Raw genomic sequence first — 27,529 nt, 5'->3', positions numbered from 1 at the left:
TCTGCCCGGACAGATGGAGCTAGAGAGAAGTACTTATCTCTGAGCCAGTATCCTTAAGGCATGCAGTTAGAGACTGTTTCCTTCTTCAAAGACAACTCTGAAGAAATATTTTTCCCACTTTTTGATATCAGCAATAATCACCCCATTATAAAATCCATTTCTGCAAAGCATGGAAATGCCTTTGTAAACTACTCAAAATCTGTAGCCAGTTGAGGCTAATGCCACTCACAGAAAGCCCGCTGTACTTGTGCAATGCTAAGGTGTTCAGACATGGAGTGCGGAACACTTACGTAAACCTGTAAAACCCATAAGGAATTAGGAGGGGCTGAGTGAAACGTCATTTCTTCCTTCCTCAGGACATACCCGTTCTGTAACAGTGAGTAACCTAGGGTGGCAAATTTGTGGTTTTTGCTTTGGCCTGTGTTGAATGAACTATTCCAGTTCTGAAGTCACTCTCTAGAGAGCATTTCTGAATGGGAGTCTGCAAAGTCAGGAGATCTTCCTTTCTGTGTTGCCTGCAGGAGGAGATTTCTACCACAACTATTTGCATTGTATTTGTCCAAAATAAGATTTCCATTTACCATTCCAATTTATAGCTATTAGTACTTAGACTGTCAGAGGTACTAAGTACCAACACACACGTGAAAAGCCTCAGACTATATGGATGCAAGAAACACTAAAGACTGAGAAGCAGTTACTTACAGCTCTTCTTCCCTCTGATCAAGCTGCTGAGAATTTTTGTCTGGTACCTCCATTCCTCTACACTGTGGTGCAGTAAATCCCACCAGAGATAGCTAACTTCAGTGATTTGAATGGAGTAGCATTATATAGCTTTGCTGGCAAGGAAAGCCTCATACGCTATTTCTTGCATGCTTAATATACAAATAGGAATGGAAAATACAATGGAAATATTGTATATTACTAATATCAAGGTCTTGATACTAAGCAAGCAAACAAGTCACCCCTGCTTCTAAATCCGTATTATACATTTCTGGTATAATGAGCAAGACTAATTTTTGATCTGTCTTCATTTAATGATTTTCTTGGTATCCTCTGCTGCCTTAACTACTGCAGTAGGTAGAAGTTCTGACTACTCATGGTTTTTACTCACATGAACAGATCATTTATCTTCTAGGGTATCCACAAAAGCTGTATGACATTACTGAATATTTAGATGCATAGAGATAACAATTTCAGAAAATTCTAGATCGTAGTGTAATTCACAAACTCACAAAGGATACTCTAAAACAGGCCAGCAGCACCTTGCTAGTTTATTTTGTACATATTTACACTGAGCAGAAGCAGCATCTACCCCATTCCTTATATAGGTGATGAAAGATGAAATGACATTTGTCATAAATATAATGAATGTTCTGTGGTAATTAATGAAACATTGAAAGATAAGTGAAGCATGCCACTAAGCAAAACAAATACAGCCTCCTTTGTAAATTTAGGAATCATATGAATCTACATCATTATCAGAGTTTGTGTAAGGGTTTGGGTTTTCCTTTAATATACTTATAATACTGCTGAGGGGTTAGGTTACAATAGTCAATTATTACAAGAACTGTACATCCAGTTCACAAATTAAATGCTACGTATTTGTTAAGTGCCCTGTTCCAATGGTAAAGCTATTTGCAACAGACATTATGTGCTCACAGGTATTTAATTCTTGGATATAGCAATATCAAAGATGCACCTACTCATTGAAAGGAGATCAATTTTATCTTGTATTTTTTCTGATTCGGAAGTCTTTCTGAAAGAAGACCACATGTTTTGGGATATACCAACATCTCATCAGTTTAGATTTATGCCAGTCTGATGTCCACATCCCTTCTAGGTGTGGACAGATTCAGTGAAGACATCCAACAAATGATGGGCTTCAAGCCAGGCCTCTACTGGAGATTGTGCTGGAAATTTGTTAGCCCTGCTTTTCTATTGGTAAGTGCTGACAATTATTTCATCATCAAAAGAATGCTAGTACGCCTTTCCTAGAATATGCCATTGAGTATCAAGGTATCGAGCAAGGTAGTCTTTGTTATGCCCAGTGTTGCCAGGATGACTAGAAGGCACTCCTATTTAATTCTTTTCTCCTTCAATATCATAGGGGGTATTTTGTATAAAATATTTTGGTTGTGAAGGAAAAGCTAATTGTGGCAGAGATCATCTTCTGTTCCTTCACTTCTTCAAGGTGTAAAGGAAATAGCTTTTGTTAGGGAACACAAAGCGTGGCTTCAGTGTCTTCCCAGCATCCTTCCCAAGGAAAATAATCTAGCCAGGGATAAGTGTGTGCTGGAGAGAAAGGCCGAGTCTGTCTATGATTTAGCTGAACTCATCAATGGTGAAATTCCCTTACTACTAAAGCTTTGCTATCTATAGGAAATAAAATTACATAAAGTGTATCATAATGCATCAGGTTCACCATCCCTCACCATTCTCATTTCAGCTGATACAGATTTGAGTTTAAAAACTACAGCATCCTGTGGCTGGCCTCATCTTTGAAATAGGAATAATAGGGTAAATTAAAGAAAGTTTAATTTAGAAGGCCTGAAAACTGTATAAAATGATTAATGAAAGTGAAAAACAAAGAAAGACTTCATGAACTAAAGGTCACCATTTTATACCAAATCAGATCAGACACATTATTTGGAATGCACCACGCCCCTTCTCACAAAAATCAAAGTTACTTAATGAAAGCATCATTATATACCTGCCTTATACAAGCACACATCTTTGTTACCTAGACCTGACAATGGAAAAAAAAATATCATGCACAGACTACATGTACCCATGTACCTGTGTAAACACCAGTCAGATCTAAAGACTTCGATCTTTACCTTGGAGCCATAAAATTATTCATTTAGAATAAAATATTAAAAGAAAAATTCACACTTAATTACAGCAACCAAATCCCAGGTCAACCTTTCCTAATTCCAGTAATTAGATGTTTTGCAGACTCCCACTGGGGTTCCGTGGTTACAGAGAAACCACATTCAATCCACTTCTCTGTAATCTGGATCTGCTGCTTGTTACTGTGCATTTGATCTGCAGCTCCAAGGCTTACTCACCTTGATGTTATTAGTTGCCAAATCAAACTGTAAATAAAAGCTCTCTGCCTCTCCACAAAGACGTGCACTGGGCAGTGTTTCCAGATGCTCAGTTTGTTGAGGATTGCAGATATTTTTCTTCAAGACAACTAATACAGACTTCGCCTTCATGCACTGAATTAGCAGCATACTAGGATGGCTGCCTAGTCCAAATCCAACAGCATCCAGCAGATGTTTCTGCCAAGACTTGGAAATATTTATGCAGTGATTTACCCAGGAAGGATTTTTTCCCCTTTAGTACAAAATGTGAAAAGCAATTGAAAAGAATCAGTATACGTTATATATTGTGCTTTTTTTTGTTTTGTTTTGACTGATTCTTAAAAAAAAGCCTGAATTTCAATTTGAATGTGTTGGTTCCATCACTGCAATAGTACCATAGACACAACCGTATATACTTTTTTCTTCCCAATCTGATCTCTGGCTGCTGCAGGTCTTTCACTCTTCCAGTATCATACCAACAGCTCAACACCATGTGCTACTAATTATATCTAGCAGTTCACAAAGGCATTTTAGAAGTTTTTACTTTCTACTAGATTTACCTTGTCCCTTTCTCTCAAAGCGTATACTATGCATACAACCTCTTGAGACGTAACTTTTCACCTGTGTGCTTTGTCTCTGAACCCAGAAATTGCAACAATATCCTCAAGGACATTACTTGATTAAAAATCATTGCATTTGTATCACATTTATTAGAGCACATCTCCCACTGGTAATTCATTTTTCATTGGAGGACCCCATGATGCCCAAATGGTAGAATGACAGCTTAGAGTAAGTAGCATGCAATTATACCCAGTAATTACATGAAACACCAAACATGTATTAAATGTACCTTGTAATCTGCCTGATCTGTAGTGAAGCACTTGTGTTTTTCATTTGGGGAAAAAAATCCCAAAGAGTGAGCACTGCTTTGTGTAAAGGTTAGATTCAGAACAAAACTACAGTTTTATATTGGGATCTTCTCCTATGCTTATTTGTAAATCAAAAGGTCAGGATGAATAATATGGGTATTGGACCTTGCTATGATTTTAGAAGACTTAATAGCATAAAAGCTGTGCATTCTTAAAGCAATACTTCTATGCAAATAAAAATCTGATATAGTTTTGTGATGCATGTAGTTTAGGATAATACAGAAAAGGCTATACAATTGTCAGACAATTATTCCTTTAACAATCCTGTATTCGCCTAGCAGAGGTAGTCCCCGTTGGTGACAGGTAATGTATTACAGCAGTTCCTAGCAGTAAACACAATTCTCCACAAGCAAGGCAAGTTGGGGTCATCCAGATATCTGGTGTTAGGAAACATCCCCTTGAAGTCTTTCGTCTATGCTAACTGCTGCTGTGTACATCATGGCAAGAAAATCTCTAAAGGAAATCAGTATTTGTCTAATGATTTCACTGTCCATTTCCTTTAACCCACACCACTACTCTCCTTGTACATGTAGCCTTTCAAATCCTAAACTCAAAATACTACAACTTGGCATTGCTACATGGAACAGAACATACAAGTCCAGAGAATCAAATACGGAATTCTGCAACCCATATGGAAATAACAAGAAGCAAATAGAGTGGTACCTTACTCTTTCCTTCCTACCTCCAGTACTGGATAGGGTAGCACCAGGAGGTTAAAAAAAAAAAAAACAACTTTATTTTCCAGGCCTTAAGGCAGCACGACCTTTACTCAGTAGCTGTATTGTGCTGGAGTTTACAACATGCTTCTCATTGGGAAATGGGTACAGAACTCCTAAGGAAATGAGACCTAATGCCTCTGGGAAACAAAGATCCTGAATAGGTCTTTCTCATCTGCAGAATCTTTATTTTAATATCTCTAACACTAGTTTAAGTGAGACAGTGGCAGACAACCACCTGAACTTCCCACCAAAATATCAAATACTCCATGGCCAGAGTAGCTGAAAGGAAACAACTGTTAATATTAGTAAATGCATCAAGAACATCAATGGTTTAAGCGGTACAAGGTACACTATAAATAGGATGAAGGTAAATGGTAAAGCTGGGTTGAAATATTCCTTAGGGTAGCTGCCTAAGCAAACACGAGATCTGTTTTCCAGCCAAGCTTCATGTCTCAAAACAATGATGCGTGTTATTTTCTCTTCCCTAGTTTGTTGTGATAGTCAGCATTATAAATTTCAAACCTCTGACCTACGATGACTACACCTTCCCTCTCTGGGCAAATCGCATTGGCTGGGGAATAGCATTATCTTCCATGATACTCGTGCCTGCCTATATTATCTATAAATTTATGAATGTGCGTGGGACCTTTAAAGAAGTAAGTGAAATGCTAATAAAATGTCATGAAATGTTGCTATGAAATGAAACGGCTGGATCGAAGTTGGCAGTTTGTTTTTCTTGCTCCCCAAACTTATTACTTATGAGTGACCTTTTGGATCCAACTGTCTGATGGGTTGGGGTTTTGAGGCAGGATTACTGCATCCTGTTCTACTTTCTAGAGAGAAATTAGCTTTCCAGAGAGCACCATAATCATTTTACAAACTGATTTTTGGTGCATGCAACTGATCTGACTGCTAAGATCTTGTCCTCTTTAACAAAAGACATACAAACCATGGTATCTTCATGTTCAGCTTGAACGGATGGTCTTCATGCTGCTCTACCTAAACAAAGCCCCAAGCATGCTTTATCACTCTACATGGGAGTGTTACAGACTTATGTACAAAGTTAATTCAGAGCTGCTGTCGTAGCACTGCACCCATCTCTAAAAACTACATCCACGTGCTGGGAGGTAGGATGTGCCCCCAGCATAGCCCTGGGTTCAGGAGTGCCTTTGTTCATTTAATGAGCATCCAGCAAGGACAGAAGGAATGCTTCACTGGGTCAGAGCAATAGGTTCCATTTAGCCCAGCATTTTATCTCTAACAGCAGCCACTCAGTGTTTGAATTCCTCTGTCAAACACATGTCCTTATCTATTTAATGGAATTACTCCAACCTTTTGCAGAGGATAGAATCAATGCAGATCCTTCCATTGTATTCATCACTAAGACCAGAATGCTTGAAACTTTATATTCTAGAGAGACCAAGGTGCTGAAATAGATCTGGAAATCAAGAAGCACTCCTAACTCCTATAGTATGGGTACTGCCTGTGGTCTCATCATCTAGCCTCTTGCTTCTGTACTGCTGTAAGTGAGCCAGGGTGCTAAGTAGCAGCACCCTTCACCGCATAAACCCATTTTACCCATAACATACGTGCTCCATGCACTGAATAAAGCAAAATCCCAAGGAGTAACAATTTGTGACCATCTTATTAAAAGCAGTAGTATAATAAGAAGGCACTGAATTAAAAGAAAACCTAATTCGAATGATTTTCATAACAGTAAAGGATTTGACAATGAAAGCTTAATAGCTTTTTTTAACTTCACTTATGTTTATGTGTAATATTATTATTAACTCTATTTAAAAGGAACCTTGTTTCCATGTGAAAAATGCATTTATTTCCTTACAATTCATTCCCCCATACTTTTCTTAATTTATCAGTTCAGAATGGCACAGGACCCAGGTTCACTGATCATATCAGTTTTACCATTGCTGTCATTTTAAATTCTTATCTATGGCCTTAAAACCTCTAGGTTAGAAAGTAGAACTCCTCACTGCTATACAGCATCAGTTTTTGTCTTTGTCCCCTCACATGGCCATCATTTTATGACCCAATCTAAAATCAGACTTATAGCTAGCTCTAAGGCTTTCCTTTTCTACAGCTAGAGTTATGCAATGCTCCAGCAGGACATTGAGGCTCTTAAACACCAAAACACCACTACACAGAGAATTAAGCAGAAAATAGCATCTCACCCTTTATCTGGGTAGGGCACACCCCCCTTGCATGGCCCTGGCAGTCCCTAAGGGATAAATGCCTTGTTTCCAAAACACTACAGTCACCTCTTAATGTTCCCATCAGAAAGGCACCCCAAAATGGGAACCCCTCTTGCCCTGCATCTCACTTATGTCACACATAACGTCTAGGTTTCATTTCTGGCTATTTTATTAGCCCTTCAGTTCTTTCCATTTCTCTGTGTTTACAAATCTATTTTCTAACAGTACCTAAGTATCATTGAATAATTCGTACTAGCCCAACAGGCTTTTGCCAGCTTGCACAAGCTTACTGACAGTGGGATGCAGAAGCCAAAAACAGTCAAAAAAGAACCTTCATTCATTTGGTAGTGTGTTCACAAATTTTTATTTTTATAGCTCCTGCAGATAGCAATTCTTCAGGCCCCTCATGAGAAATATGGCAAAAAGCTATTATATTACATCGAAGTGACTACCGTAATACCGTAAGATATACCCTAAATCATGTCTCAAAGCATGCACTTAGTCTAATGTGAAGTCCTTAGGTTAGTTGAAAGTTCCTGGTAAACCAAAATCTGCATATGATCCAAATGGCACGGCAGTGGGCAGACAAGAGAGACGAGCAGGGATACAGTCAGCACCTCCTTCCTCTCCCACGGGGCCTAGCCAACCCCATTTCAGGACTAACATCAGAAGTGTGAATTTCAGGGGATGTAAGTCCTGTTCGTGGTGTTCTTTTCCATACGCTCTTGCTAAATATTTGGACTCAGTATTTGCATAAACTTTCTGCTGTCACTTCTTAGATTAAATGCTAATATCAAGGGGCTTACAAGAAGCTCTGTGACCAAGTTAAAGGCACATGACAGTGATATTAAAGATTTAAGTTACTGTTTTAAATAAAGTTCACACTTCCCCTTTGTAGACTGGGGACTGCAGACATAATCCCACTTCATACGTCTGACTTTTTCTTCTTCTTCCCCTCTGATTTAGAGACTAGCTTACTGCATCACACCTGAAAACGAACACCAACTCGTGGCCCAAGGAAATGTCAGGCAGTTTAAGGTTTGTACTCCTTTCACCATGCTTTGTCTACTCATACCAACCCTTTCCTGCCTTTAGCAACAACTGCAGGTTTGCACCGATCCCAGAGAATCGCCCCAGGTCTGTGGTTCTTTATTCCTGCCAGCACAGCGCCAATCAGGAGGCTCAGGACTACGTGCACCAGGCTCAGTACGATGTGCACCAACTGTGATGGAAGGCTTTGGCACCTTCCTTCCAGCACTGTAAGGGAATGACTAAGCAAAATAGACAATGCTGCACATCACTTAAATCCGGTATCCTAGGTCATAATGTCTAATCACAATAAGATCTCACCAAAAGATAAATGTATTTCCAGGCTATCGTGTGCATTTAAACAAGTCACATCCTCTCCCTCAGTTATTACACAGGGATCTGAAGTCATATTTTCTACATTTCAAGTATGACACAGGGTAAACAGCAACCAAAAATCCAGTGTCGGAGCTTAGACATAATAGCCATAAGGAAATCCTGTGCTAGGCTGTGTGGAATAGGCTCTCCCCACAGGCCTACAGTTGACTGAAACACAGCTGGAGACTTCTTAAGCAGCCATGAAATATATGCTACAGTCTTCCAAATGCTGCTTTCCTTTTAGCAAATAAAATGAGCTCATTGAAGTAAAGTCCTTTCCGTAGAAGATAAAAAGGATGCAAATATGAAACTTGTTACTCTTATCAGCATCCGTGCTGGACCACTTTCTGCCTTCAAAGTTGAAAGCAACTAGAATTATGCACACCACCTCAAAACATGACCCAGATTTTATAGTGCTGGTTTGTACATTGGTATTGAAAACAGAAGTTTGCCTTTTGCTTACTCTGAAAAATACTGAGGAAAAAAACTGTTTGAAGTATATATATTTTTTAATTTTAGATAAAATAATCCCAGTGCAAATTTATGGGGTGCAGAATGGAAGCAGGAAACAAGCTTCCCGTTCCATGACCACAGTTTATGTGATGTGGCCAAGATTCTGTAGTAACAAAGCACCTCTTTCTGCCTTCTCATTCCCCTATTCCTGCCCTCAGTTATCCAAAGATTTGTAATGCTGCAGCTGTAAGTAATAGTTTAATTTTTTCCAGAGTCAGATGTTCCTGTGTGAATGGGATATGCACAGCAATTCCTACATAGCACTGGTCTTCTGAACCCAAATCCGTAATGGCAAAAAGGAAACAAACAGACGTCACTTAAATTATAAATAAGAGTGTACGTTGAAGCAAAACCCTAGTGACCCCTCAAAATGTGTCAAACACGAGGGCATGTTACATTAATTTGGTGGTGCCTTCAACAAGCATCTAGGAATAGGTCTTATCACTGAAGTGTAGTTAGTGCTTTGTTATTCTTTAAGGATGTAAGCAAAACACTGACCAAAATAACCAAGCAGGTACAAAAGTTTTCTTCACATGTTTCCACAGCTCTGGATATTAAAACTAAGCTGAGGGCTGAATCAATAGCCTCTATACTCAGCGTGTTTCTCACTGCTAACTGGAATCCAATGAAATTTAGTTGTGATCTATCGGTTGTTCTGAGACCTCTTTGTAACTAAATTTGTCAAGCAATGTACTTAAAATCTCTCTAACTACTATCACGTAATACAACATTATTAAACCACTTCTGTTCCCTTACAGCTTCAACACTGGCTAACAATATGACAACCGACAGGTTGAGGAAAAAGCCAATAAATTAAGCTAAACTGGGAATACAGAAAAGTCAAGTTCAAAGCTCCCTCAATGACGCTTGGACCAGGCTGGCTCAGAGCTTACCTCCTGACTCTTTGAGGGAAGACATCTGCTCTCTGTTCTCAATGCCTCCCTTCTATCACTTGGCTTCAAATGATCTTTAAAGACTCCGTTTAATTTTTCTTATCTCCTTTGGTGCCATGAGATCCCTACATGACCAAAACTTGTGAGTTTTGCTATTAGCAGAAGTGGAGGAGGGGGGAGCAGAGAAAAAAAAGCAATCAACATATGTTAAATGCTCTTTTATCGTGAAGAAGTGAATTAAACTTTTCAGACAGTAATAATTACTTCAGATACTCATGCCACGACCTGCTTTAAACCAACACCACCTGAACATTCTTAGATCTAAGGAAAAAGTACATCTCAGTTATGAGGAAAGAGCAACTTTAACTATGTATTAATGTCACTAGCTTTCTTGCCATACTATCCTTTGGGATATGAGTTTGCATCCTTCTGAAATGAAGACACAGTGCTTCATTTTCAGGGGTTTGTTATTAGTTTCTTCTCTTGGTGAAGAAGGTTGTCTTTACTGTACATGTCTGCGCCGCTTTCTGTCCATTTAATTCTACAAGCTGACAAGCAACAGGAACAGAATTCCTGGTGTGGCTACTAAGTACAGAATACAGATTATACCACACTGTGCTTAGTCAAAAACATATTCCCTTCTGCCAACAACTAAAATAGCTTTATCACATGATCCATACTCTAGAGACTTGTCCAGTTAATTGTAACGAGTCACGTACAAATAGTCAGACTTTCATCTTTTTGTTATATGCCAAATAAAGAATGTACCATATATAAAATATATAGAAAGTTATTTTTAGAATTATTTAATCTTCCCAGAGGCACCAAAATACCAAACTTTGGTTTTATTCTGCTATCGTGAGCATGCTGTTATACTCTCACCTGGATTCACCTACCAAAACATAGTAAGATTGTGTTGAATGAATTAGAATGATATTTTAGTCATACTCAGCTTCCTAACCCTGTTCCTGCTCTCCTCTTGGGTAGCATTATGCAAGCTAGAAGATACAAAACAAACTCTGCATTTGGGTGCTGTTCTTACTCTCTGTGGTCATACACCACTCTAGTATCTTCCCAGTGATCACTAGATTTGGTAGCTTTGAGTTTCTTCCTGTAGGTATTTATCACTAGATCTATAAGAAGTCAGAATTCTCAGAAGCAGTGGCTTCCGAGCTGAATCCAGCCTCAAGTTTACCTCTGGACCTTACCTCTGATTTTTTTCTTCTGTTTTCTTCTTTTTTACCTCTATATATTCAATTCAGCTCATTTTTTAAGTTTATGCAGAGCTTCTTTTTAAAGAGACCACTTACAAGGATGGGGCTTTTTACTCATAAAACAATTGTATTGTTTTCTTTTCCCTGTGTTCTCCCCCACCCACCCACATTTTACATAATCCAATTCAGAAGCCCCAAGTGATGTTGGCCATTTTTGTTGAGCACTGCCAGAAAATTTCTTTCCTTATTCTTCCTTTTCCTCCAATGGAATCAATACTTCAGAACAAACCAAGTACTGTCCCATTTTCTTTAAAAGACTGTGTGACAAAGCAGTGGTTTTTATTTAAACAGGGCTTTAAACCCAAAGGACAGTCTTCTAACTATAAAGGCAGTCATATCTTCTGGTCCAGCTGATGGCCAATAGTCATTTAAACCTTGTTATTAAATATATTTCAATAATAAAGGAGTTTCAAAGGTTACTGCTTTAGTTCTGTAATTACAGGAAAGTCCAAACAGTGAAAATATGGTGAGTGTTTCAAAAAAACATCCCACCAACTTTATAGCTAATCCCATTTTTATTGTTTCCATAACTACAGGGGAATCTTTCCATTGTTATAAAGCTTTTTTTTCAATAATACAGCTGCTTCAGTCACAGGTTTGGCACCGCTCAAAAGCTTCTTAGCATAGATATAATTACCAAGTTTTGAAACTCCGAGGGGCTTTTTACTGGGGAGTTTTAACTGCTTGTCACATTATATATTGCTTGGTTTGCTCATGTTTGTAAATGTTAACAGCCTGCATCCATGTTCGCTTGTGAAACACCCCACCACCACCCGGGTAGCAAAACCCATGCAGGAAAAGTTGTTTCATCACCACTCCGCTCTGAAATAAGGACAAAGCTATCTTAACATGGGAGTGGAAACAGCTTTACCCAGTGCATTAGGAGCATTTCAAATACCAACTCCCGAGGCAAATACCCACTACATTATTTTTGTTACTGTTTAGCTTCTTAGGTTTAGTGTAATATTTATAGCTCAGGACTCCACTGCACTTTTACCATCTTGTTCTGAGGTTTTACAGACAAAACGTGCAATCTACACAGAAGACAATTGGCAAATCAGAGATAGCAGGAATCTTATTACCAGGAATAGCCCTAATGAAAGAGATGATGCATGATTGCACAGCTGGGCTTTACGTTCAAGACGTCGCCCAGAGGAAGTAACCACAAAATAATATGACTTACTTCTGTCCCAGAAACGGAGAACATGTCCTCAATTCTCCACAGAATAAGATGCTCAACTACCTCATGCCTCCTGGACGATAAATGATGCCATTAGACTCAAATTAATGCCCTTTCAAGTAATAAAAACCCTTGTGAAGACAAGATTTTATTTCCAGTGTTATGGCATAGACAGTAATAAAAAAGCCACAGCTCTGGCACCCAGCTCCTTTTAGGCTTCCACTTTAAGCTCCCTAATGCATTTTCAGTATGGAAATTAGCAAATGCCACCAAGATCCTCATCTCCCTTCTGTTCGACCCAGTCAGGATCTTATCACCCAGGGGGTTTCTTACCTGCAAGTCTTCCTCTGTCTTGAATTTTCAGCCAAGAAGCAGCTCCCCATTTCCCTCACCTACATCTACTGGGGGAGCAGAGTCACTCTGGGGACTGGTGCTCCCCCAGATACCCCCTGCGATGACAAGTATATGCTGACGGAGTAGGCAGCCCGCTTCCAAAACGAAAAAAATTTGGTTGCAAGCTTATTCAAGATGCAGCATCATTACCCTGCTAATTAAGTTGGCTGTTCCATTATCAAGCCAGTGGAGAAAATTGGGTGAAGTGATTAAGTTGCTTATTTCACAGTTCTAGAAAAAGTCTTGAAAACCTTTTTTTAATCTGATAAAGGAAGCAGCTGTCATACGTTAGCATCTCCCTTCCGGCCACCCCTACCTTCTTCTCTGTTACTGAAGACCACCTGCCTGTGACCCACGTTGTTTCATCAAGCCACAGAAAGTTAACTAACACCAAAGAGAGGCTCTCCATTTTCCTTTGTACTCCCCCCATACGCACTGCAGGAACATTTTTCATCAGTTATTGTTCTATGGCTACATTACTAAAACTCCAGAGATTTATATTTCTACTGGAAAGACTATGGGTCCTTCATGAGCAGCTGCCCAAAAAGCACTAGCTGCATTTAGTGTTTGGCCTCTGATTGAGCCAAACCTTTTCTGTCCGTCTTTCTTGTGCTCTGTCATGTCCCAAGGCATACACCTTGGCAACACTTGAAACATCTTACCCTAGTGAAGGAAATCCAGGATCAAACATGGTATTTTAAATATAGAACGTAGGAGGAGAAATACGTGGCTGTTACGGTTGTACACGTTCCCTAACTGCACGTGCAATATATGTTGTATGTAATTTTCCCAGAGGAAGTTCCCTATAATTGGCCATTTCTTCTCAGCAAAATGCCTTTTAAATGCTATTACTAAAAACGTCAAGCCCAAACATCTTGTGTATACATCCACTCTCTATTGTTTTAACATGAATCAAGTTTATTTTGTACTGCTAGGTTGTAGGAGGAGGGCACGTAGAAAGTTATTTTTCTTTTCATGTCTATTTTACAGTTCTTCTGATTCATACAGCAACCATTAACAGGTATTTGCTTTTGTGGGAGCAGGTAGCTGTCGTTCACGTCCTGGACTGATTTCACTGAGCTTTGCGAGGCATTGGCAAGCATTAATCTCTTTCCTAAAACCCAGATTTAAACCTTCGATCAAGGATCTTGAAAGAGGTGAGACTTACAAATGGCTTATTTGCTTCACCCACTTAAAACTTTTTAAAATGGGCCTGAGGTACTCAGACATAGAAAAGTTATCACAGCTCAATAAGTGACAGCATATATTAGTCTACCTGCAGGAATTATGTGCATGTTCTGAGCCTCTCAAAGCAGTAAAACATTTATTTTTGCACAGTTTTCTCAGGGCTGACATGGGTCAGCCGATGTGCAAGAACTTGATCTCCCTAAATTAAAGACCAACGTGATGGTTCAGACTGGAAGTTCAACAAACAAGCTTGGCTGTAGTACTGGGAGACAGATCTTCTATAAAAACTTCTGGAAGCTTTCCTCCGAAGGAAAATGCTTTTTCAGTCTACCTTCCTCAGACTCATACCCATGTTCCTGTTGGGGACTGTGGCCTGACCTAGCAAAGCAGTGGAAAGTTAAGCTCTTAGATAAAGCTAAAAATTTTTGGAATACACTGCAGAAGTCCAACAGGATCTTGATGTAACCTTACTAGGTTCATATCTATATACAAGCTGAGAGCTCACATACAAGCACATGAACTATTTTAAGCAAAGCTGGCCAGAAATCACCATACAGGACTGAATTAGTGAGCTGCTTGGACGCATGAATTGTTACAGACTTTCCTTTACCAAACTGATAGTGGTTGGTACATGAGAACAGCGTGAAATTGTTTGTATATGCTCTGTGTCAGAAGACTAGCCAGCACATGCTAGCTTCCTTTAGGAAAAGGTTACACCCGTACAGGACATTGCAAAGCAGTCAAGAATTATTTTTTTTCCTAAAGTACTTGACATAAGTTAAGCAGTCAGTTAAGCCCTGTTACTCTTGTGACCTTGCATCACTGAGTTTCAGAGAGGATCAGATAAAGGAAACTGTTGTAGCTCAAAGGTCCATTTTGAGTGTTTCTGTGCTGTGGAAGATAGCTTTTTGTTGAGCCATTTCAGTCCTTGTAAAACAGACTTCAACAGGAACAATTCTCCAAGCACCTGCTCCCCTCTAATTCATACTCTTGAATTCATACTCCTGAAGGACAGTTTTTGCTGGCTATCACCCAAGAGCACTCAATGACCAAGTAAGCACACACATGTTCTTTAGCTGTGATTAAAAGTACAATTGCTCATTTTTGCCTGCTTAAGCTTAGCTGGGGAATGGTAAGACATGCATACCATGCCACGCATAGAGAAGCTTTTCCTAAGACACAATATTTCAGATATTTTGCACATTGTTCCAAATAAAAGCTGTATCTACCTAGGCCCAAGATCCTTAGCTGGTAATTGGTAAAGCAGTACTGTTCACTGCCTGAGAACTAATTTAGATGCATCTACATGCATCGGATATTGACTGCTACAGAGAACTAGATGGCAGGTAAAGACACGTCAGCTAGCAGAAGAATGTAACTAGCTGCATTTAATGACAATTTCATCAGTTTTCCTTTGGCATCTAACAACAGAATATATTTAGACAGTTTTCAACCACTGTATGACTGCCCTAGCAGAAGCACACAAATTGAAGTCTGAGTAACAGAAGTCCCAAGTACTGGGTGAAGTTGTCCTCCTTAGAGACGTGGAGATACCTGGACGCTAGCTTTTGGGGAGGGATGGGGTCAGGGAAAAGGTGAAATGGGCAGGGCAGGCTCAAGTAACAGTCCAGCCTTCATGTCAAGGCACCATTACCAACAGCAGGCCTTCCCATGCCTCAGCACCAACAGCAAGCCTGGGCCGTCCAGGTGCTTTGCTCTCCTTCTTTCTAAAGGTGTTTCTTTAGCTGCCATGCTGACCAAAAGTTGCTTAGTTTCCTTAACGACGGTACAGAATAATTTCAGTGAACTAAGAAAATCACTAAGCCTTAAGCCGGCTCTCTTAAAGGTGTCACGGTTTCTTGGTCACCGCCAAGAGACCTCAGACTTGCAGGTGACCTGCATTTGCAATGAGTTACAGTGCACTCTGTGAGCCCATCTGCAAGACGTAGCCTTCGTGTGCTATGGATAGTGTCACTTGTAAAGGGAGAGTCTCCAAATAGTACATTTTGAAACTATCTTCTAATAGGCCTGATCAAGATTTGCCTTACAGATAAAAGCTTTATAGTGAGTGTTTACTTGGTTTACACCAATGTTTTACTTAATTTGTAATGCCTTTTTATAGCAGTGACTAGACGTTACCTTAGATAAGGGTATCTCTGTATAGGAAATATTTTAATATTTTTACCAGTTCTTTTTAATTTTCATAGAATATAAGTGTATATTGTAAGGCGAGAAACTCAACTTTGCTGTAACAAGGTTATCACACAGGACCTATTTCTCCGTTATAAGATTTTGTAGTCAGCCAGTCTAGTTCCATAGCATGTTGGCCTTTGAGTATAAATGTAAACACGCGATCAAGGAGAATAAAACATTACCTACAGCTAATGCACATTGTAGCACAATATTCTCCATTGCTGCCTTATTATCGTATGAACAAGTCATATGGTTTTTAATTTATATTGTGAAAGAAACAGAGCATCCTTTGACTGCAATTTTGTGTTGTTAGACAACTTGACATTAAACTAAATTAGTGTCCAACAGGTCTACTTCCAAAGTAAGAGATCATATTGCAGTTTTCAGGAATAAGTTTACGTAGTAGTTCTGAACTTGCCACTAGTAAAAATAACCTCCAAGGTGCCCCAGTGACCAAAAGTGTCCAAACACAGCCATGACATTTCCACACCCAATTCCATTAACTGTGCAATCTGCAGGTCCGTTCACCTCTTTTTTTTTTTCCTGTCTGTCTTTGGTTATCTGGGGAAATGGCATTTCTTTTTTTTTTTATTACTATTTTTGAAAGGGAGACACCTACATGCCCTGTGTAATTAGAAACAACTACAATTCTTATAAATATGGATATGGATGTGTGTGACGTGTGCCAGTTAACTATACTTAAAATGCTGATAAAGATGGTGAATGTAAAGTATTTGTCCTCATTCTTCTGTCTGTGATCAGTGTAAATAAGAACTGTTTTAAGCTGTGCATTAATGTAACAGATTATTCCAATATTGTGTATAATATTATTTAAATAAAATCTGAGAAATATGCACATAAAAAAAGAGTATAAAGGAAAACCTTATGTACCAAGAATTTACTTATGGCAGTCAATTAAAAGCTGAACTGAGAACTTTACTCGTTGTCAGTCCTCCTCCCAGCTGTGATGGGCAACATGCCCTTTGCACAATTCTAGCCCAAGCTTCCCAGCAGCTGCGGGGCACTGGTTCTGCAGCAACTTCCGTGGAGGCAGAAGGCTGGCCTCGGAGGCCAGCAGGGCTGGAGCAGGACAGTTTGCAGCCCTGCACCAAAGGCCTCCACAAGTAAGGCTGCGGCTGGCTGTACAGACTGGCAGCCACCTACAACCCAAAGAGGGAACTCGGTGCAGCTCTCAACCTTCAGGAAGTGGTTGACATCCTTTTAGTGCCCCATGGGTAGGTTTGCTTCCACAGGTGCACTCCCTTCAGGAACATTATTACAGCAAGGCAAATCAGAGTCTCACAACCAGACATTGGAAGGAAAAAAAATCAAGGCCTTCGAAAACCACAAATTGGTCCAAATGCATAGCACAAAAGCTGTAATTTCCCTGAGGCTATATAGTTTCCCGTTTTCCTTTTGTTCATCCATTAACTTGCCATCACCAGCAATAACCATAAGAGCATTATTCTTAATTTATGGATCAGCCAGGAAGAAAAGGCTACTCATCTGACATGGAAAAATGGATAATGATGATCTGTTGCTACAACTTAAACAATTTGCTTATTTTCCTGCATGGAGCATCACAAATTGATGTGAAATTTCCTAACTGTCAGGTACAGAGACTAATCTATTTCTCTCAGCTACTTTAAATACATCCGTGTTGTTAAGGTACAGCCTTCAATTGTTTATATTCCTCTATCTTCAAGCAAGAAAAAAAAATATTTAAATTATTTAACATAGCTGAGAACTTGGAATAACAAAATTTGTGCCAATTTTTAATGATGCAAAATATTTAAAACCAAAAATTAGTATTAAAATAATTCCAAGTTGCTTCATTAATATACAAGCGCTTCACAAATTTTTCTTTAAACCGATTCTGCTGTTCGGCAAGTCTGTGTATGAAATTTCCACTTTTGGCTACCCTGCGCCCTCACATTTACCACATTGCCATCTTGACCCCATTTCAGTCCTTTTGCAAGTCTGACTCAGCACACTTGAGAAAATAAAATTAGGCAGGGCTCACTTAAAATAATAGAAACCTTGTTCCCTCCTCAAAGTACCATAGAAAACAAGTTTCTTGTCTGCATGTGGATAACATTAATATGAACTTTTCTACTTATTTCTCTAATTTGCTCAAAAAAGAACCTAAATTATAGCCTTTTCCAACACACAGGAAAGCAACAGCAAATCAGGTACCAGTGACATTAATGGTAAAAACCACCAGGAACAGCAGTACTACGCTTTCCTATCTCTGATTCTTCAACATCTACTTTTCTTACATCTAAACACGAGATTTCAATTTGCCCTCTTACCTGAATATTTACAACTTAAATTAACTTAAAATTTTGTGGTGCGCTTCTGCACTTTATCTTTGAAGTGAAAGTTGGAGGCTGGGGAGAAGTCAGAATGCACCTAGTTCTTCCTTTAGAAGTAATAACTACAAGTAATAATCTTTTGTTTAAGGAGTTTGAAGAGAAAACAATGTAGCTTTATTTTTCTTAAACTACAAATATACTGCTATATTTGGGGAAGAACTAGAAACACTCACTTGCATAATCCAATGGATAATTAGAGCAATAAATCAGAAGTAATTCTTTGAGAATGGAAGGTCCCCCTACTTCCTCAAAAACAAAAACAATGATAGTACAGCACATCTATGGAAAGTTTTGCAAGACCTCAGAGCAGAGCAATGGCATACACTTGGCATTAGAATTCTTCACTCAGTTATTAAAGCTCACTAAAACACCCAAAAAAGTGACTTAAAAAAATTGCATTTAGGGAATGAGTGGCATTAAGCACAACTACCAGTTTTCTTCTTACATCAATATGATCTTTCCTTATTTTATCGTAATTTATTGCCTAACCATTTCCTCTAAAATCATCTTTATGCTCTTGCTACTAAATTAACTCTTTGGTGTGGCACAGCCAGTCAGTGCCCACGATGTTCCTTCAGAATACATGACTAACAGCACGCTGTAAGTGTATGTAGATGTATGCCAGGGCAGAAGATAAATTCAGATTTTGACTACTGAAATTATTTTAGCTATATAAAATTATGTTTAACATGAGCGTTCTGAAGCACGGTTCTCTCAAGTTCAACTCAAAGTTCACAGTAACCAGACAAGGAACCAACCTTCTGGTCTTATGACTTATGGCTCAGATTTAGCCAGCCAGCAGTGAAAGCCTTGATCCAGCACCGACCCAACGAAAGGAGCAACACCAATTCTGCTTTAGAATAAATAAAATTGTAAAGTTTACTATCATTTCAGGCAAAAATCTGTAGTCCCTTTCAGTAAAGATGCAGTTCACAGAGTACATGGACAAAAATCAATTTTAACCCAAACACATACCACATATATTTTCAGAAGGTATCAATGCTGGTGGTTTCTTTTATTACTTGTAGTCACTAAGACTTAGAAAAACGAAACACAATTTAAGACACCTACATTAATAGTAAAATAAATTGATTTCTATTTAAGTGTTTTGTGATTTCCCTCCTTTTTGCTATAGCCAAAAAATAATCAAGCAGGGAACACTTAGACAAGACTTTTTTCCTGCTAAACTCCCAATCACAAACTGTTCACAGACTGGCCTGGAGTTCCAGTTGTCTCAGCTAATTGACACAGAATTCCAGTTCTTATGAATTCATGAGATTAATGCTCAGAATTAGGTTTTCAGCTTTATCCCAAAAAACCTTTGCTTCCAAAAATTCTAACATGAAAATTATTGCTTCTACTAATATTTCTGCAAGGAACTATTTGCTACAATATTACCAAACGTGAACATAAAGATTTGCAAACAGAGCAAAACTACAACTAAGGTTTTGGGTCCAAGCAGTTATTCATGAACAATTCTGAGAAATTGCTGTGCCCTGGCAGTTCACACAGCTTGGAGCATGACACTAGCCTGCTCAAAGCTTGAGTTTTGGTCCTTGTGATTGCATGCATGGTTGGTGTTGTGCTGCCAGTACCACAGAGGAGTGTTGCAGTCCCTTGAGATCTTCCACGCTGCATATGTCTGCACTTAAACGCTCCTTCGCACATTTTATAATGAAGTTGAGTTTCATTACATGCTCCTTTTTTCCTCTAACATGTACACTACCTTTTATTATTAAATGATTTGATGACGACTTGGTGTCCTACTCCTGCCAAACCAAATACACAGAGTTAAACCACTTCTGTAAAGTCACTTCTGCAATTCACCGATTCTGGGCAACTGAGCAGCAGGGAAGGATTCAGAGTACCTTCATGTGGGGTCTTTGTTCTGTGAACTCAGACAGGGACTAGGATTTTCCCAGCATCCAGCATTATTGACATGACCATCGTTGTATTCTCCAGGCCTGTTTGTAGAGACTGGAGAAGCCTAGTTGCTGCAACAATTCCTGTACACCACTCAAGAGTCCTTGGAAACTGCTTACACCTCCTCCGTCTCTACATTGGTGAGCCTCAGAGAACGTAAGGCAGGTAGGATTAAGGCCCCATTTGGCCTATTAGCTCCCAGTTTTTCTGCTTCAAAGATTAAGAATGGAGTGGTAACATGTTTAAACAGGTTTCCTTTTTAGCTCAGCGTAATTATTTCAGGAGAGAGAAGAGATCTATGACTGAGTTGAAGTCAGAAGGAAGGAACAGTCACAACATGAATGCTTCAATTCAGTAATTCCAACCCAGTTTGTGTAAGTTTCTTGGTAATATTTGTATGTTAAAAAAGATGGATTTGCATAGAGAAGCTTCCATAAGAAGCTGGCTTGCTACTTGACTCTAAAGAATAAATCCAGTTCACATCACTGCTTTGTATATTGTTTGAACAGCACAAAGGGAAAGGAGCATGTCTACGGGTTCGTAACAGCTTGCTTGTGTTACTTCCAGAAGATGATTATTCACACGTTCATGACCCACACAAATCATTCCCTTACTGAAAGACGCACAACATCTACATGTTCACTACAATGACCTACTCTATCATTGTTAAACAAGTAAGTCATACACTTTTCTTGGCCATGAATGATAGTTCATCATATAGATGCCAGCAACGAGTGGCTTTTCATCAAGCCGTTCTCTGAAGCTGCAACAACGAATTCTGAGGTCCCAGGGGATATATAAACCTTGTGCAATAATCTGATGGCAAGACTGCTTACAAAGCTAATAGCTGTATTATGCTGCAACAGATGTTTTAACAAAAACAATCAGAATCTAAAAAGCAACAATCTTATTTGCCAAATGATCAATTAAGTTTCAGACCAGCAGTTTCATTTCCTTGCAAATATGTAAGAATACCCAACAGTAACATTTGTGTGTTTTTTTTATCCAAAAACTATTTTCTGTAAAGTATACAAATCCCTTGAAAGGCAAAATCTTTAAGCATAGAGTCGAGAACACACGTACTATATGCCAGATGACGACTGAATCATCACGTACTGTTGTACAAGCAGTACCTCTCAGTTATTTTTGACATTTAAGTCCTATTCACTTACCTGTTGGAAAGAGACCATGGCTTTGATATCCACAGCGGACCACAACATGTGTTCAGAGCTCCAGGTATGAGGAGTTACAGCTCTGGACACATGCCTGTGCCAAGCATTTCCACCTGGATGACAACATTTTTGGAACCCACAAGTCCCCTACTCCTCCTCGTGGAAGAAATGCAGAATCCTCACTTCCGAGCAGCAGAAATCAAACAGGCATCTCAAGTCTGTGCTTTGCAGAGCCTGACTTATAGGTTCTTCATTACACCCTGTCCTTAATAATTGCAGACATACCCAACACAAATACTGCACTGAACAATAATATTCCTAGGGAAGGACATGAAACATGAAACAAGTTTTAAAGGCAAGTAGTTTACTTCCAATCCTCAAGATTTTTTTTTCCCAGATTTGCCTGAGCACAACCAAAAAGTATAGCTTGGTTGTGCCTTTAAAGCATAAAGTGACCACCTTCTGAAAAAATTTGACTATTCATCTTACTGACACCTCAGCTTGGCTCAAAGGAGACAGGGTGGAGGAAATTAGCTTCTGATGTTTCTGAGTGTGTGAGATGGGAAAAAAATCTGAACTCTGCACACAGAATTCAGTGATGCTATTGAGTTAGAAGCTCAACAGTAACTCCACGTTTCTAGGTGCCAGATACTTAATCCAACAAGGTTGGGATCCTTGCAGTTCTATAAATTTAATTTCCAAAGGGATAGCTTGCTCAAGGTAGGTTTGATAAGCAGCGACAGTTGTGAACATATGTCCAGAGCTGTCCACATTTTCTTTTCTGGATGGCATCTGGTGATCAGCTGAAAGCAGATCTGACATGCACACAAGACACTACCATAATGCAATCCAGAGAATAAGATTAGTGCATCAGTGGAAGAATGTACTTGGATATAGCCTAAACAACAACAGAACAGCAGTATACAACACGGAAAAGAAACTTATATCTGAAACAATATCTGAGAATTATAAGTAAAACCCATGGGATGGTAACATCAAGAGATGATGAGAAACAGGGAAACTAGAAGCATTTACCCATGTAAACAATTGCTCCTATAACTGTAGACATGCATCTACAATTAAACAACTCTCTACAAGTAATCTCCATATGGAAGTGAAGGTAGATGCTGACATGAATTACAGTTCATATGCAGGTATATACATGGATTTAATAAAATATAAACTGGAAAAATATTGTTTTGACCCTTGAACAACAGGTTATGAGATAACAGGATTACATTTGGATCCAAACTACATCAACCTTGTCACAGCCACTTAAGAAGCAACATTAAGGCAACCTGGTAAGAAAGATTGCAAGAACAGAATTGTCACCTTCAGTAAGTTAGTAAGGAGCTTCCCACTGACCTTTCCAAATACAATAAAATAAAATTTAGGAGATCATGAAAATAACCTATTTAAGCGAACAGAGAAAGGTAGTGAAATAGGTTAGTCATTACTGCTTTTAGAATATTTCTTAGTTTCAGTTTTTCATGCACATGCATCCTTACAACACAAAGAAAGGGCAGCCTTCCTCCCTTTATCCAACTGATAGGCACATACTTAGTACAGAATTCATTGGATCTAGCTCCAAATCCTATTCTAATTCAAGTAGACCTATTTTTATCTCACTTTCTTGCTGAAGTGGTTAGTCTATCCATCTACAGAACATCATTCATCGTGACTCAGTGCCACAGGCTGGCTTTCAGCCCAGATATTACCATGAGCTGCTCCTGACCCTGTCCTGGTAGAGCAACTGTGCAGTTTAGGTTACTGATAAAAACTCAAAGTCTGTAACTCTGAGTATAAATTCTATTTCCTTTGAAAGCTTCACCTACATTTATTCCACCAAACTGTACTTTTTTTTTTATTTTGAGATTTGTTACCTTTTACATAAACCTTTCCAGAGAGCTACAGGAGAAATAAAGCATACAGGGAAAGCAAAAAAAATAAAGATAAAATAAAATCACAAAGCCATAATTTCAAGCAGAAAAATAATACTACCTTTCAAAGAAGAGGTGCTTGTCATTCCAATTTGTAGTTCATATGAAAGCAAATCTTTTAAGAAATTTCGCTATTTTGACATTCATCATGACTGAAAAATCATCAGTTACAGCTATTCAATTGCTAAATTGAAAGCTTTGGAATCAATAGCATGTATTTCTAGCCATTTCTTTAATTTGGAAAAGTGAAAAAAAAAATCAGACAAGCAAAAATTTCACAAACTAAAAAATGGTGTGTCTATTATAATCTCCATGCCCTGCAATGGCAGAATTCTCTCTGACAGTCAACTCCCTTAGTGAGGGCTGCCAAGTTGAAACCGTCTGCAGAGAAGCTCAGATGCCATCATTCGACATGGAAGACATCTCCCAAAGATTCAAAAGATATAGGACATAAAATATGGGACTGAATTCAACCACCTTTATAGTGTCATCTTGCTCTCACAGCCTTAAACGTTTTGTATCTACCCAGACTTTACTTAGGTATCTTATGGTTTGAACAATCCTTACAAATTACAAAAGCAGATCACTCAGATGTAGGATTCTATACAATAAGAACCCTGCCACTAAAAAAAATGACATATCATCAGTCTTTCCAATATTAATGAGCATATATGAACAGCAATAGCCACACAGGCTTGTGCTGGTACTGACAAAATTCTTCTCTCCCTTCTGACAGAATACAAGATGCTCCATTAAGAAGTAATTCTAATATTGTAACCCAAAGAGGCAATTTTGTGAAACATCTCAAGCCATTTGCTGTCACTTGTCATTACAACCTCAGCCATCAATACCCCAAATACTATTGTTATCACACAGCCTAAGCTTACTCATAGAATGGGATTATCAAGCAAGTTTTAATAATAAAAAGAACAAAACCCTACACATGGTGGCACAACCTTTCAAAAGGCTTGAAATGGCTTACCTTCACAGGCGAAGCTGTCTTCTGCTGACCAAACTCACAATGTAAACCACCCATCATTCACAGTTTATCTGCACAAAATTAATAACTATAACAACTCATAATTATAACAACTAATTTGCAGATAGATATGTGTCAACAGCATTTTTGTCCTTGCCAAGCATCTTTCTTTTCTCATTAGTGCTTGCAGCTGAGCAGCTGTTGCTTATGAACAAAAGGCCACCTTAAGAACATGAACACATCTATCTTTAAACCAGTAAAACGTTACAGCTAAGGAGGCTAAACACCGTTCTAAACCTGGCAACAACTCTTTGGCTATTTTACTTCTGATCCTTTGCCACAACAGTTAAGTAGTGAGTGCCTAGGTATAAATAATTTAAGCATTTTTTTTCCATCTAAAAGTCAATGCTTTTTTACCCAAATGGTGGTTTTCTTTTTGACAGAAAGATGAAAATTGACAAAAAAAAGCACAGTTTATGCAAAAGATGTTTCAAGTCAGCAAGATGCAGTGGAAGATGCTGACAGTCTTCCAAGACAATTGTACCCATTGCCCAGTGCATATAAACACATACACGCACATATATATGGGTGGAGAGAAAGAACAGAAATTAAGAATTTTTACAAGGTCACTAGGTTCTGGAACATCATTATGACCATTAATCCCTCAAATCAACTTTTAACTAACAAGCTTAACCAAAAAAATTCATCCTGTCATTTCACCCCATGAACAGACAACTGACATGGAAGTAAAACCATGCTTTTGGCAAAGCTGCTACAGATGGATGAGCATCAGGCCCCACGAACTGGAATACAGTAAAGAATATTAGCTTCCTCCTAAAGAAAGGAAGTGACAAATCCAGCCCATAACAGAGCAAGCCTTTTTCTCCAATGCTGGTGTTAGCTCACAAGCAAGGGGTGAGGGTCACAAACCTCCCAGGGTAGTCAGCATTTCATCAAGTGGCACATGCAAGTGGGGAATAAGACAAAATTTTAAAAAATACTTTTTGAAATAGTGATGCTTTTTTCTTATATGGGAGAAATCAAAAAATCTAAGATAAGAACAAAGATCTCATTATGACTAGTTAGCATTGCGTACAAGTCAGTCCTAGTACAAAAAACTACTGTTTATGGGGCAAGAATCGCTTATGGGGTAAGAATCAGGAAACAGAGAGAGGCTTGGGGCAGATCTCTAGGCACACCTGACTCGCAGGATATTCCACATGCACATGGCTGAGTTATACAGAAAGCTCATGTTCCTTCTCCAGGTCCAATGTGAGCAATGAAACAGGGAAATCTGTTCAGTATGCGCTTAACAAAAACTAATTTCTCCCTTCCCAAGAAGGGAGAAACTTATCTCAGTTCAAAGCTTAAAGGAAATCTGCATGATTTGCTGGCAACCAAAATCACGTGTATCTAAACCATTCCCTCCTCCTTTCCAGAACACACATTGAAGAGCCACAGACCAAAATGTTTGAGCCTGAGGTGAAACAGACACTGCAAGGTAATGAATCTTGTCCGGTTTGCAGTTCCTAGAACCGATTGATTTTTCTGCCACCTGTCTTCATTAAAACTTTGGCCCACAGAGCTGAACATTAAGTCCTCCATGTTCTGCTAAGAGGTCACTAACAGCATCCCCTACGCTTCTGCTTTCCAACCTTAAAGTTAATAAAACCGAATTGTAAAGAGTACATTGGTTTAACTTTACAGCCTGTTCTCAGCTCTGCTGTCACAATGCTTCCACCACCGATAATGAGAATTCTGAAGGGACAAAGGCGTCATAGGGCTGCTGCTGGGTGGTTCACACAGGGAAAGGAGGGCCTTCTAAACAACCTACAGCATTAATGAAGGTCATGGCATGCCTTGACCAGCATCAGCTCCGCTAGTTGACACCAATACTGACCCCTAGCTGCACTGCACAGGTTACTGCCTCTCCTGTCACCTCACATTTGCTGGCTGTGCAACCTGCCTGTGGGTTTTCTAATCGTCTCTACTCAAAACGAGTCAAGCTACTTACAGCATTTGTAGTTCATTTGGTTCAGGAAGGGAGCAGTCATTGACAGAAAAGTAACCTGCCGTCAGGTAAGAAGAGACCAGAAGACAGTTGTAACTGGAGAAGGATGTTTAAACTACCACAGAAAAATACTTTTTGTTTCTACAGGTAAGGTTAGTACTAAAGCTCACCTAGGACAAAAGAAAGATCACAGCATTCAGAGGTTGTGATAATTAAGCAAAAGGCAGTGAAGTGGTTCTAGACTAAGAAACTCCCTGGAAATACACCAGAAGCTTGAGGAACACAGTATCTGAAATATTAGTCATTTGAAATATTGATAATAATATTGCTAAAGCATCCCATGATCTGCAAAAGCACAGGTAAGGGTCTGCATTTGCAAACTGTAAAGCTTGAGTGTTAAAAAGAGCTGGTCTGATTTTATTATGTGATTATGAGATTTGGCTTCTGGTTTCAGTGGGCTTAGGCCCATTTCTAGTGGGATGGTAACAAGGCTGAGAATTGACTATACAAGAACTTTGATTTCCCAGTTTTGTATGAGAACAAACTTTTTTCATCCAGAAGAACTGCAAGAAAAGCTTGGGTGCACACTGGGTGTCAGTGCACCTCCCTAGAAAAGCCAACAGCCCATCTCCTTCTCGCTCTGGCTTGAAAGGAACCTAGGAATTTCCAACCCTATCTTTAAGCCACTATTTTGCTCTTTTGCTTTTTATTAAGTACGTGACAGAGCAAATAATTGAATGTACCTAGTGAGCTGACCTTGCATTCCTTGAACTATTTTGTTCTTTGTTTTTAAATCTATTTATTTAAAAGTTAAACCTGAAATATTAGTGTCCCTCCTAGGCATGTGGAATATTCCCTTATCTAAGAACAGAAAGAGCTGCTTTCTACTCCTCTGACTTGTTTTTGTTCTTGCAATATGCCAGTTCAGTAGTTCACATTTTCCACTGACTTTTCAATGCTTCTGAAGCCCAGACGGCATTACCCTTTAAGTACACAAGGCTGTTGTCATCCAGAAAGAGGCAGCACAAAAAGTCACTGCATACAAAGCTAAGGTACAATGAAACAGCTGAAGAAGAAAAGAAAGGGAAAGATCAACCAATTGTGCTCCCATTCACCCCTTCCGTGCAGAGCTATATTGGAGATATAT

The 27,529-nt window shown here is 39.0% G+C and overlaps 1 protein-coding gene and 1 long non-coding RNA gene across 3 annotated transcripts in view; one reads left to right on the top strand and one right to left on the bottom strand.

Moving 5' to 3' along the window:
• LOC106043077 (sodium-dependent noradrenaline transporter) overlaps positions 1-11,787 on the top strand; it is a 67,570-nt gene extending 55,783 nt beyond the window's left edge. For both annotated transcript variants that reach the window (XM_067004371.1, XM_067004370.1), the window contains 4 exons: positions 1,841-1,941; positions 5,223-5,390; positions 7,911-7,982; positions 9,620-11,787. In XM_067004371.1, coding sequence (XP_066860472.1) covers positions 1,841-1,941; positions 5,223-5,390; positions 7,911-7,982; positions 9,620-9,643 — 365 coding nt within the window. In that variant the 3' untranslated portion in view covers positions 9,644-11,787. The remainder of the gene's footprint in view (positions 1-1,840; positions 1,942-5,222; positions 5,391-7,910; positions 7,983-9,619) is intronic.
• Positions 1-27,529, bottom strand: part of LOC106043088 (uncharacterized) — a 70,506-nt gene that overhangs the window by 13,834 nt on the left and 29,143 nt on the right. The window lies entirely within an intron of this gene.

Source organism: Anser cygnoides, chromosome 12 (genome assembly GCF_040182565.1).
Source record: "Anser cygnoides isolate HZ-2024a breed goose chromosome 12, Taihu_goose_T2T_genome, whole genome shotgun sequence".
NCBI lineage: Eukaryota > Metazoa > Chordata > Aves > Anseriformes > Anatidae > Anser > Anser cygnoides.
The sequence above is the reverse complement of the archived record's forward strand: the minus strand, read 5'-3'. Positions and strand labels throughout refer to the sequence as shown.